Genomic DNA, 13,923 nt, shown 5'->3' with positions numbered 1-13,923 from the left:
GGATCGTAATTTTAAACTGTGTCTTAAAACTTATTATTTGCTAAAATTTATCATTTATTAATTAGTCTTAGCATTTCAAATGGCATAAAAATCATGCTTTTCTTTTCGTTGATTATATTATGATATAATTTATAAAGCAGGGACAAAGACCCGAATATGATACAATACGATAAGAAACACACAAATTTTAATTTTTTATAAAATACGATAGCACAATAAATTTATAAAATATAAAATATTTTTTTATAATTATAATATTTTAATATTTTATTTATATTAAAATATAAATTTTATATTTTAACTATTTTTAATATTTTTTAATTATATAAAATATTTAAGATATTTTTATGCATTAATAAATGAGAATATATATTATTTTTAAATTTATAATAAAATATAAATTAAAAATAAAATTGAACAAAATTGATGATATTAAATTTTTAATTTTATATATTATTTTATTATAATTCAATTATCTCACTTAAACTCCATTAAATTAATTAAATTTTTAAACTATTTAACTAAACAGACTAAACGATGTCATATCCAATTGATTTTCAGAGCTACTCACAGATAGGGGTGTGCATGGTCCAATTCAGTCCGAAGACCCGGTCGGTTCTGAACATTTTCGAGATTAATTTGGTGTGATTTCATCAGGTCTAGGGTTAGGTAAGGGTCTTAAAAATAGACCACGGTCATTATTTCGGGTTGGATATGGGCCATAGCTCGGGTCATTCGAACTCGGCCGATGACTCGGTCATCATACACAATTAATATTTTGTGTTATTAGTGATGGAAGATGTCTATTCTTATGTGGAATTTAAGTATTGTAAACCTTAATATTTTGTGTTATTAGTTATTATAAAACTATAAGTTAATGTTTTATGTTTAAAATGCATATGATTTTAGACTAATGCATAATATTGTGTTATTTGTATTGATTTAAATATTTGGTGTCATTAGACAATATTAGTATTAATTATGGTTATGCTTTAATTTCAGAAAAGAGTTAGTTCTTGTTATATTTTTTTAAGTGAATTTTACCATGTCAAATAATTGTTGGAATCTTGAAAATTTGAATATTTTCACATGCTAACTTATAGGAAGGTATAGGAAGGTATCAAGGTAATGTAATGTTAACAGCCCGATTTTCACCCGATTTTTACCTGATATAATCGTGACCCAAAAGTGTATAAGTTTCATCGGGTCTAAGGCCAAATTCAGGTCTAATAAATAGACTCAGTATATATTTCAGACCGGATCTGAATCACATCAAATCCGGTTTCATCCGACCCATGCACACCCCTACTCACACCCCTACTCACAGACCACTTACTTTCTTGTTCTTTTTTTTTTTCTCGTATTTTTTCCCTTCACGGGTTTCTTCTTTTTCTACTGTTATTTATTACAAAATTTTTTTATTTTTTCAAAAATTTGTGTTAATTTTTTTAAAATCATTATTAAAAAATGTAATATTAAAGAAACTTGTTCATCGAAAATTTTTCATAATAATAATAATATCAAACGAACTGTTCATATTCCCAAGAAAAAGCAAATAACAATTTTCTTCCAGAAATAATCATAAAGTACACTCCATTCTCACTTTTTCATAGCTTTAGCAGTTTACAATGATGCTCATTCCAAAAATTTTATATTCTCTTTCAAACTAAGGAACTAAGGACATCCTCGATGTTCCGTCACGATGAAAAATGCACTCAACGTGTATCAGGTTAAGCTGCGTAAATACTACTTTAACATTGCGGCTTTTTGTTATGGCAACATCAATCACTGAGAAACTTGCGTTTTTTACTCGTGTTCATGTAAGGTCTAATAACCCATTCTATTTGAGCTTCAGCTTGATCTACAGTTCCCAGCTTTATCTGCAACGTGTTTGAGAAAAATAGGGACATTGGGTTAATTGGTTAACAGTGAAAATAGCAACAAGCATAGCAATTAAAACTGAACTGAGACACCAAATAAAAAAAGAACTGGACTGCCGTCCCGTTGCTTCAATAGAGTTTATTATCAGTCTGATTTTAATAACCATGGTATTAGGAACCGGTTCGGTATTCAATAACAATCGGAACAATACATTATTTTATTTAGTAAATATGAAATAAACATTAACAAGCACTAGCATCTTGAGATTATAGAATAATGATGGCTGCTAATTTTGTAATACATGGCAATATGGATAGTTTTATGTAGTTCTTAGCGTAAGTTAAGCAAGTGTGTGGTAGAAAAAGAGACAAAGACATGCTAGGGGTAAAATAGAAAAAAGAATTATAGAAATGTGACCTAAAGGTGGTAAAACTGCCTCAACTCATTTAAAATAGTAGTAGATAGTAGAAAGTAGAACCATAGTAGTAACTAGTACGTAGATAATTTACGATTTTAATATTTGAATCTAATAAATTAAACCCCAAAAATAAAAAAGGTGGCCCGCACTGCTGCTAACACTAATAGATCAAAATTTACAATGATGGTATTATTAAATTAGTTTACATTTTGTCAAACAGCTGTGCTCAGAAACATATCCAAAAAAATATATATATCCGTGTAAGCAATTTTACAAATGGCTGGGGTAACAAAAAGGATATTTTTAAACGTAAAAGTAAAATATGTAATCAACAGAAAATTTTAACTTTTGTGCAACATTACATCAACCAAAACAAAGAAACATGTACACACATGCAAAAGGCAATCACTGAACTACAGTTTTCTTAAATTTAGTAGCATGTAGACAGATGTAGTTACTTTGTTTTGAGTGGAAGATCATCTTTCCTCATAACATAACAACAGACAAAGAAGCAATCAACGGTGAGGTTAATAGTAATGCAAACCTGATAAAGTCGCAACTCAAACCGCGGACCAATTTCCTTTAGTTCAATAGACTTCGGACCTCCATGCTTTTCATATATGTGATGCCTGTATAGAATAAACACTAGATTTCAAATGAGAAGGAAAAAAAACACTAACCAGCACAAGTTCACTGGAACATGAATGAATAACGGATATTTATAAATTATAATGAAAGGTCAAATGCATAAGATTGTAAATGCAAAACCAACCTAAACGATACATAGTCAGACTGGTTGGAAAAAGTCACAATACGTTTTGTGTCTGGTTTTGGAACTGGGAAAAGATACTTTAGAATGTTGGCAGTCCTTTCACCCAACTGTTTAAAGTCCAAAATGAATTCCAAATAAGATGAGTAGTCAGAACAAAACCAGCATAATTATTGCTATAGATAGTAATTACTTTCGATAATATTGAATTTGCAGAAGTATATATTCCATACATATATAGTTGGGAAATTAACGAATAGAAAAACTGGCCAACATAAACAAAATTCTAATCCCGAATCACAATGCAAACAGAACCAACCTTGCACTTTTATTCTTACAAGATCAATACATATATTTGCTCTGACCAGTAGCCTACTGATACATCATCTTTTTCATTCCAAATTAACCTAAGTTTGAATCTTGGTTAAATCATTTGTCGTCTCTAAGACTAATTAGTAAAAGCACCATTAGAAACCCAACTATTTTAATAGACCAATGCTTAAAAAGTTGACAATGTGCCTTCTCCTAGTCCTAACCTGTGCTCAAATCTTACTCTTAACAGTTTAAGCATCAGAGGAAAATCATTTAAATCACTTTAAAGTTTAAACAGTCAAGCTGCAACTGCTTCTAGTCCAATACAGAACATTATGGTTTCAAGACCAGACAAGATAGCATTGGCATGACCAATAGATATCTGAAAGACCAGTGGCAAATGCAACAGACCAAAGATCAAAACCATGGGCAGTTTCCCAATGACATTCGAGCAAGTAAAAAAAATAGAGATCATGTTGACTTATGAAAACCTTAGTTGAGAAATTATCAAAAATCAGATGTGGATAAGCCTCGGGCATTGTACCAATGGCTTTCTTGTCTTTAATTTCATGCCTTGTAACCTATATGGAAAAGAAACAACTCAGCATTTTGTCCATACAAATATATATTAGAAAAAGTAATACTTTTTAAGACCAACACTTACCACATTGAGCAATCCAAAATATGCAGTTGGACCATATGGCAGATGGCAGACAATTAAGCCATCCGGCACACCACGATGTTCATGAACCAACACAACATCTGTATAATCATGTGCACGGCAAGACTCTATAATTTCAGAAATAACCTAAAATGATAGTGACAACCATCCAAATACAAACACACAACAGAAAAGACAATCAATTATTCAGTTTATATTTTAGCTATATAATAACGATTATATTTTAGCTGTATTTATTATCATTACTCATTAGCAAGAAAACAATAAATGGAAAATCAACCAAATAGTCAATTATTCAGATTTTGAACGTATACAAGAGATAATAAATGGAAAGAAACAGTAACGGTTACAACCTGGCCACCACGATTCATTCTTTGTGCATTCGGAAAGACATAACTCAGCTCCTGAACATAGAAAATTGAGTGTCACAATAGTCAAAACATTATCCGGAATTTACTAGGACAGAAAAAAAGGAATAAATAAAATAGAACATTATGAAAAAAAAAATCAAGAAAACAATTGAAGTGAGAAAACCTTTACAAACTGTTGAAGAGGAGCACTTGGATCCCTGGAAGTGGTTAGCAAAATTTTAGGATCTTTTTCCGCAGCATGTGCATACTCATCATCAATGTGCGTTCTCGGGACTGAATTAGACGCAACAAAAAGTGGAGACAAAATTTCAGCAATCACATCAATGTCTCTTTTGAAATAAATCAATGCAAGAGAGAATAAAACATCAAAAAAGTTTATGAGGGAAAGGCAAAATAGCCTAAAAGCTTGGGTACCAGGAGACAAAGGGTGGATTTGTGATATTGGTTTTCAGAGGGGAAGGGAAGGAAGTTAATCCCTTAATGGATAGAGTAGAGTTCATTTTACTTTTCAATCCCTTCCCATCCATCTCTTTCCCTCCAAGAGCCCAAACTCATAAACACACCCCAAGGAATGATACAAATAAAGCTTATTTTGCTCAATGCCAAAATATTCTTCTGTATACATGTTCTCATGTATGACGCTTCGATTTATCAGGTCAGTGTCACATGTATTAGGAGTAAGGACTCGGAACAACTCGATGCTTTCAGTATGAATATAGTGCCTTTCTCAATAAAACATGACCTCTAAGACCTATAAAACTACTCAATCACTGAACAGGGGAAGAAAAAAGTAAATCAAAACAAACCAAAAACCAAGAATGCCATCAACAATTATAAATAGAGGAGTGCTAGGGGGCCAGCAACTTTTGTGTTTTGTAACCATCAATTGGCCATCAATAATGTTTTTAAATTTTAATGGTGTGAGATTACATCCAATGGTGAGAGATCACTCACTTTTCTTTTGATGGTTAAGTGCTGGCCACAAAACACAAAAGTTGCTGGCCCCCTAGACTTTCTCTTATACTTATAAAAATCACCAGAACTCACTATGATATGGGTTATTGTTGGCAACACTTGAATAATTAGAAAAGATACAATGTTTTCCCCTATCATATGCAGAGTTTCCACTTAGAGTTAAACTCCTAAACCAGACAAATTTTGTCTATTAAAGAATTAACCTTTTACGTGGCATGAGTCAAGTTAGTTAACCATCAATTATATGTCTATTCAGTGTTGTCTGTTTTGGTACAAAGGAGTTAAGTAGAAAGCATATAAAAAACTAGCAATGGTTATAGATAACTACATATTGAGTTGTGTACTAATGGATTATTATGTTTGTCTTTAATAGCTTCTTACTAAGAACATTACAGAACTCATTGGATAAAACAATGAATAAAATTAAATTATAACACAACATAATCAAATTCATAAAAAAATTTACTAACTAAATTAAAAAAATAGAAAAAAAAAGGTGAAGACAAAGTAAGAATATAACACCAGCTGTGTTTTCATCTTCGAGATCGATTTCTCGACGAAGTGCAGCCTCCTCATTCCTAAGCTCAGTAGGTATTGGCTTCCCTTCTACATAAAATTAAAACTAAACACATGAACTAACAATAATAATAAATAATGATAAAAATTTTCACGAAAACAAGTGAACTAAAATTAAAAACGGTAATGAAAAATTCATATGGAAGGAAGGAAGAACCTTGAAGTGCTTCTCTGATCTTGCGCTTCTTTTCGTAGAGCAAGCGTTCTTTGCCTTCTAAGCTCTTCCTGTATAAATACTCCCTCCTCATGCGAATATTTCTACGCAACATTTTGGCGGCAACCACACAGAACCAAACTGACTCGCAGAGAAGAGAAAGAGAGAAGAAGCTAAGTTGTCAGGTGGTACACTGGTGGCGGCGGAAGGAACGGAGGCCACGGAGGAACAGTGAGTGAGTGAGTGGGTGAATGAGAAGAGAGAGACGCTGAGTGGAGAGACGAGAGAGAGAGCTTGAGAGTTGAGCTTTAGAGAAGAGTCTGACCAGACACCAGAGCTTGTGAGTTGTGAGACAGTGAGGGAGGCTGATCCGCTGATGAGAGTAGAGAGGGATGAGATCGTTAGTATTTGCAACCCTTAGAAAAACGACGTCGTCCGAATTTGAAAAATTATCATGGCCGGTCCTGGTTTTATAAACCGGCCGAGTCATCGATTTTCATCAAAATCGGGCATGTCAGTTCGGCCTGGGTGGCTCAAACCCAGTCAAATTACCAATGTTCTAAAAATCGAACTAATGATCAAATCGTATTCTTTTTATAATAAAATATAAATAAATATACCAAAACATAGTTATGACCTAATATAAAATTTAAAATATCTAAATTAAAGAATAGAAAATTTAGTAAATTAATAATTTGAGAAGAACACACCAACCCAATAATCTCAAAAATAACAATAGATACACAATAATAACAATTTAACAAATAAGCAAAAACAAGACCTAAATAAAAAATCCAACAAATTAAATTGCAGTAATCTAATAATTTAGTAAATTAAAATAACAACAGTCCAATAAATTAGCAAATTATCAACTTAACAAATTCAAGAATAGAAAATCACAACAAAAACAAAAAAAATTAAAGACCACAGAACAACACAAAAACATTTAACAAACTAATAAGTTCACAATAACAGTTAAAACGATAAACAGAGAATAACTTAACAACTAAAACAAAGATTAAGACGGTAGAAAAATTGCACCAAATTAACAAATTATAACAAGACAATAACACCACCATTAAAATTTAAAAGAAAGCAACAACAGCAACAGGAACAATTGAAAGTTACACAGCAACACCAACAATTAAATCACAATAACACAATAAAAGCTACACAGCATGACAGCAACAATAAACTTTGTCATAGATTAACTAGGATTATCAAGATTTCATGTTTTCAGCACAATTATTTTCGGTACATTACAAATAAAAAAGAAGCAACAAAACAGAGTATAACACAGCACAACAGCAGTGATCAGAGCTAATCATTCAACAATTCAATCTGAATAGCACTAGCAGCAGCAGAATCCTAAACCAAAGAACAAAGAACCAAGAAAAAAAAAATGAAGAAACAAATCTAAGTAGCACTACCTAAATCCTAATCCTTCGTTCTGACTTCTGAGCACTCTAAGCAGAGGAGCAGAAGCGCGACGGAGACAAAGGTCAGGCGACAAACACGACTCGAAGACGGTGGTAGATTGGAAGAGCTGCAGGTGAGCAAACGAAGGGCAGACTCCAAGATGCCGAGTTCGAGGAAGAAGCTGCGATTGGTGGGTTGGAAACTTCGAGCACCACGACCAGACAAAGACGGTGGTGCCTGAGCGCGACAGAGCAGACAAAGACCAGGGACTGACGCCGAGCTCGAGGAAGAAGTTGCGACTCTTGAATGAGGAAGAAGAGCGGACAACAAGGCGATGCCTGAGTGCGACGGACTGCGGCAGTCCTTGCGGTGGTGGCGAAGCTAGGTTTCAGGGTTTTAACTTTGAGCTTTGTTAATTTTGAACTGCAGAGAAGAGGAAGGAAGGGATTCTAACGCCCTTTCTTTCTTTTAAGTTCAAAACGTGGTCGTTTATTGTAAACCAATCGGGTCTTGGTTTGGTCTAACCGGCCAGTTCCCGACCTTTTTAGTGATCCATAAACGGTTTTTAAAATTGCAGTTTTCTCTTTAGGACCGAACCGCATATGTGTTTGGTTCCCAATCGAAATGGTCTAACCATCCGATCCGATCTGATTTTCAAAACCATGGCCATTGCCCATTGAGTTTTCGATCGAACAGGTCTGATACTATACCCAAAACAACGTTGTTTTAATTCTTGAGCCAAAAAAAAATAAATTCCATCAAAAATTTAAAATTATAACAAATTCCTTATTAAAAAAAAGCAATTGTGCTTAATATTATAATTTGAAAATTTTATAAATTTAAAATTACAATTATTTAAGATTTATTGGTATTTTTTTATTCAACAAATTCATCATAATTTTTTAAGGATTTATTTGATGTTTCATTTATAACTATTTTGTTTTAAATCGATTTTTCTGATCCAATATTGATTCTAAAAGCTGATCTTTAGTTGGTGTTTTTATATTCGACCAGCCAATTAGTTCTCGTATATGTAGTGTCTAAAAATATGTAAACCTCTCTTGTATAATGTCTCAAAATGTGTAAATTCATGCTTTGAACTTTTTTATATTAGTCATTATTCATTAATAATTAATTAAAAAATAAGAATAAATTATCATTTTTTATGATCAAATATTTGAATATTGAAAAAACTAATTCATAAAAAAAAAATAAAACTAACATTGTATCTATTCTGAAATAATACCTAAAATCAAGGTGATATAGGTCTAGACACGAGGTCTAGATTCCTTTGGATAAATGTTTTGACTTGTTTGCTAGGATAGTGGATCTATCTGATGTCCTCGTCTGAACGGTGGGGGTACCTGCAAGGAATTCCAATGCTTAAATTATCAAGAGCTTTAGTCAGGTCTAAGTAAATTGGGATTGAGAAATATCTGAATTTGGTGGGGTATTTATAGAGGCAGGTGATTACTTAGCCACCACTCTCGATTCTCCTCATTTACAGCAGTGGACAGCTTCTTCTCCAATATATGGGGAGTTATCCAGCGTTAGAGTAATGGATGAGTTGATGGTGAATATTTGGAGTAGTGGGTTGACAAGGTCTTACTTGTCACTCAAATAGGGTGGGTACGGTTCATAGATCTCGTACCCCCGAGTAGGTCGGGTGGGTCGATCCGTGTGGTTAAGTAGCACAATTTGCGTGAATCTGTTGGGCTTTTTTGGATTCATTGTTGAAGTGAATGTTTATTTGGACCATGGTTTTGGCCATGTATAAATAGTGCCCCTACTCATGATCGAGCTTACGAAAATCGGGATCTGAGCAAAGAAGGTTGTCGTGTTGTTGTCATTTTGCTTATTTGTTAAAAAGTCATAAAAATGCAAAACTTCTTACTTTGATAGGTCAATATGCTCGACGTGATTGGAGCAATGTAGCTAGACAACTCGACATGATTTGATGGGACTGTCTCTTCGTCTTTTCATAACTGTCACTCTTGTTCTTCCAAGTTCCCATTTTTCTTTGTTTCCAACGGTGCTTCCAAGGTTTTCAGGAGTTCTTTGTTGCATTTCTTGCCACTTCAATTTTAAGGTGGGTGTTTTTTCTTCTTCCTTCTCTCTGTATGCATTGTTGCACTACAAGAAAAGCGCTGAAAATCATCGGATTTACTATCGAATTTAGTGGCAAGAGCACTCGATCAACGAGGCTAAGCGATCTGGCGAAACTGTGGATTTAGCAACGGATTTGATGAGAAATTCTTCAAGTCAACAAATGGGCGCCAATTTTAGTGTCGGATTTACTGTCGGAAGAATCCAAAAATAGACACGTTAAATGGAAATGCTGTGTTTTCGTGATCCGAACCGTGTTACCGTTGGAAATATCCATCAGTAAATCAATCATGTCCTAAATTGAAACTGTGAACCCCTCCCCCTTCATTTCGAATTCCTTTTCTCTCTCTCACCTTCCTCTCTCTCTCTCTCTCTACCCTCTCACAGTCTCACCTCTCAATCTCTCTCTAGCCACTGCCACCTCCGCTGCCGCTGCTTCTTTGTCATCTCTTCCCTCTATTTGCATCCCTTCTCTCTTCATTTCCTCTGCGATTGAACCAAAACAGGGCACCCCTGTTTGAGCTACTCTAGCCCCTATTTCCCCATCATTTCCAACGAGTCACTGCCGTCGGCGCCACCTGCTTCAATGGTTGGCCTCCACTGCTGGTCCAACCCATCCCTCCTTCCCTTTTGCCCTGGTGTAGTTCTTTGCTTACAGGTTTTTGCCCTTTTTTTCTTTTAATTTCTATTAAGTTAGATTAGTTTTAGAGTTAAATCTCAAAGTAGTCCCTAAACTTGCACTCGAACTTCAAAGTGATCCCTGAAATTAATAATTACTTAAATTCGTCCCCAAAATTTCTCTCTGAGACTCATAGTAGTACCTAAAATAATTTTCGTCCATCCTTGCTATTGGAGATGACTGCAATGACGTCATTTTGTATTTATTAAAAAATACAAGAAAAACACGCTCCCCTTCCCCAACCCTTCCTCAGTTCCCCGTTTCCCTTTCCCTTCCACGCTCCCCTTCCCCTTCCCCAACCCATCCTTAGTTCCCCTTTCCCTTTCCCTTCCCCTTCTCCTTCCCCAGTCTGAGGCCATTCCCCTTTCCCTTCCCCTTCCCCTTCCCCTTCTCCTCCTCCTTCCCCAACCTGAGGCCATTTTCCTTCCCCTTCTCCTCCCCATTCTCCAACCTCTACTGCTATGTTAGTTTTTCGTTATTATTATTATTATGGCACTGCACTCGGTGCCTTTTGTTTCTCAGCTGCACTGAGAGCTGTTACCGTCGTTGATCTTAGCTGTCGGAACCGACTCGCGTCTTCTACTCCAGTTTGCGACTCTTGGTTCCAACAAGTCAGCGCGTCGCCGCTGACGCCTCTCTGCTTTTCCTTTTACACTAGCTGCGCTGCTATGTTGTCATTCTGTTGTCAGAGCTGTTCTCAAACTAAACTGATACAGCAGTGACAAGAGTAGCAGCGGAGTTCGCCATTGTCAAACCACAGGTACGATTTTAATGATCACTTCTTCAGAAGCACATCAATTTTTCTTTCTTTTTTTATTTTTAGCTTTTATTGACTAGAAACTGATGAGTAATGAGAATGTTTAGTTAATTTATCTATAGAAATTGATGGTTGGTTGTGTATAAAGAAAAACAAAATGAGGTAATGGAGGAATTAATTTTGGGATAAGGGAGGCAGAGAGAGACTGAGAGAAGACAAGAGAAGAGGGAGATGCATAGAGAGAGATAGAGATGAGACAAGAGTGTTAGAGACTAGGTTGGGGAAGGGGGAGCGTGCGGCGCGGCGCGACACCGTGACGGAGGCCGGCAAGAAGTGGCAACAGAAAGAAAGGGAAAAGGGCTTGGGTTAAGGAAAGGGAGGCTCGGGTTTTCTTTTTTTTTTAATAAATACAAAACGACGTCGTTTCAGTCCTCTCCAATGGCAAGGATGGACAGAAATTATTTTAGGGATTACTATGAGTCCCAGAGGGCGATTTCAGGGACGAATTTGAGTAATTATTAACTACAAGGATCACTTTAAAGCTCGAGTGCAAATTCAGGGACTACTTTGAGATTTAGTTAGTTTGATTTTGTTAATTAGCTTAGTTAGATTAGTTACTATTAATTAATTATAGGTGGTTAGGTTAGGATAATTTGGTTTAGATTATTAGGTTCTGATTGTTGTTGTTAAAAGTGTTTGGATTGACTTGATGTATGATGGATTAATTGCTGCTGATTTGATGCATGTGAACTGCTGCTGATGTTCATATTGTTAATTGTCTGATTGTGTGGTGATTTACTGTGTTACTGTTGTTTACTGAATTTGTTTAACTGGGAATTGCAATTTGTTGCCTTGCTCATGCTAAATTTCTAAGAAATGTTGTTGGTTTTGTGCTGTTAATTGATTATAGGTGGTTAGGTTAGGATAATTTGGTTTAGATTATTAGGTTATGATTGTTGTTGTTAAAAGTGTTTGGATTGACTTGATGTATGATGTATTAGTTGCTACTAATTTGATGTGAGTTGCTACTGATGTTCATGTTGTTAATTATTTGATTGTGTGGCGATTCACTGTGTTATTGCTATTTGCTGAATTTGTTTAAGTGGGAATTGCAATTTGTTGCCTTGCTCATGCTGAATTTCTAAGAAATGACGTTGGTTTTATGCTGTTAGTTGATTATAGGTGGTTAGGTTAGGATAATTTGGTTTAGATTATTAGGTTCTGATTGTTGCTATTAAAAGTATTTGGATTGACTTTATATGTGATGGATTAGTTGCTACTAATTTGATGTGAGTTGCTACTGATGTTCATGTTGTTAATTATTTGATTGTGTGGCGATACACTGTGTTATTGCTGTTTGTTGAATTTGTTTAAGTGGGAATTGCAATTTGTTGCCTTGCTCATGCTGAATTTCTAAGAAATGATGTTGGTTTTATGCTGTTAGTTGATTATAGGTGGTTAGGTTAGGATAATTTGGTTTATATTATTAGGTTCTGATTGTTGCTATTAAAAGTATTTGGATTGACTTTATGTGTGATGGATTAATTGCTGTTGATTTGATGTGAATTGCTGTTGATGTTCATGTTGTTAATTATTTGATTGTGTGGTGATTCACTGTGTTACTGCTGTTTGTTGAATTTGTTTAACTGAGAATTACAATTTGTTGCCTTGCTCATGCTGAATTTCTAAGAAATGATGTTGGTTTTGTGTTGTTAGTTGATTATTGGTGGTTAGGTAGGATAATTTGGTTTAGATTATTAGGTTCTGATTGTTGCTGTTAAAAGTATTTGGATTGACTTGATGTGTGATGGATTAATTGCTGCTAATTTGATGTGAATTGTTGCTGATGTTCATGTTGTTAATTGTTTGATTGTGTGGTGATTTACTATGTTATTGCTATTTGCTTAATTTGTTTAACTGGGAATTGCAATTTGTTACTAATATGTTCGCTGTACAGACATGACGACAGATAGTAGAAGTAGGTCGAGTGGGTCATCACGTGGTCGTGGTAGAGGGAGGGCTTCCGCCGAATCTCCCAGAGCTGCCCAATCATCGCCCTTTATCTAAGTCTTCGATATCTTCCTCATCACTCAAGTCATAAGTTGGAGGTTGCGAAAAATCTACCTCCGCATCATCTTCGTATTCACTTGGTAAAGATTCTTTCATCTCAAAGAGTTCACTTGTAGATGCAAGTTTATTACTAGGAGAACTTGGTTCGGGATTATCATTATCAAGGAAACTTGCTTGTTGAGTTGTTCCGTCCAGTTCTTCATAAGATACCTGCTTCGGGGGTTGTGCACTATCCTCCTTAGCATCAACTGCACTCTTCCTGACAGAATTCTCCACAATCTTGGATTCCCAGGGAGGTTTAGCGTCTCTTAAATCTTCAACCAATTCTTCTTCTTCGATAGTTTTAGCTTCCTCTACTTGTTCCAGTACAAAATTATGCTCCTTACTGTCCATTGGAGTTTCTAGTATCTCATTCATGCTGCGTTCTTCATTAGATTGCCCACATGAATCCATGGGGGTTCCTTGAGTGTCTGAACGTCGGGAAGGTAGTCGATTTATCGCTTGATTCAATTGGTGAAGCGTGGCATGAAATTTTTCTAATGTTTCCTTGAGTTGTTCCCTTGATTCTTGGGGTGATGGATATGGACATGGTGCATAGGAAAGTGGTGGTTCTTGGGAGTAATTGGGTTGGAATTGGGGTGGATAAGGGTTAGGGTCATATGGAGGTGAATGGTGGTAGTTGGCTTGTGAGTGTGGTGGTTCAAAGCTGTATTGAGGAGGTGGTTCATAGGCATATGATGGGACTTGTCGGTAA

General features: G+C 35.3%; 1 protein-coding gene across 1 annotated transcript; it reads right to left on the bottom strand.

Annotated features, from left to right (window-relative positions):
- Positions 1 to 1,488: 1,488 nt before the first annotated feature.
- Positions 1,489 to 8,020, bottom strand: LOC112750069 (uncharacterized). Its single transcript, XM_025798597.3, has 10 exons — positions 7,569 to 8,020; positions 6,142 to 6,511; positions 5,931 to 6,014; positions 4,597 to 4,706; positions 4,416 to 4,466; positions 4,045 to 4,188; positions 3,872 to 3,961; positions 3,072 to 3,178; positions 2,844 to 2,928; positions 1,489 to 1,880 (listed from the first exon to the last, which is right to left on the bottom strand). The coding sequence occupies exons 2-10, from the start codon at positions 6,251 to 6,253 to the stop codon at positions 1,782 to 1,784; spliced, it is 882 nt and encodes a 293-aa protein (XP_025654382.1). The 5' UTR covers positions 6,254 to 6,511; positions 7,569 to 8,020; the 3' UTR covers positions 1,489 to 1,781.
- Positions 8,021 to 13,923: the final 5,903 nt, after the last annotated feature.

Source organism: Arachis hypogaea, chromosome 15 (genome assembly GCF_003086295.3).
Source record: "Arachis hypogaea cultivar Tifrunner chromosome 15, arahy.Tifrunner.gnm2.J5K5, whole genome shotgun sequence".
NCBI classification, from domain to species: Eukaryota; Viridiplantae; Streptophyta; class Magnoliopsida; order Fabales; family Fabaceae; genus Arachis; species Arachis hypogaea.
This window is presented reverse-complemented; position numbering and strand designations above follow the sequence as displayed.

Coding starts and splice junctions, on each gene's coding strand:
- LOC112750069 (XM_025798597.3), bottom strand. CDS start 6,253: ATGTTGCGTAGAAATATTCGCATGAGGAGGGAGTATTTATACAGGAAG. Junction 6,015..6,141: donor GATCAGAGAAGCACTTCAAG/GTTCTTCCTTCC, acceptor AATTTTATGTAG/AAGGGAAGCCAATACCTACT. Junction 3,179..3,871: donor TTGATAATTTCTCAACTAAG/GTTTTCATAAGT, acceptor GACTTTAAACAG/TTGGGTGAAAGGACTGCCAA.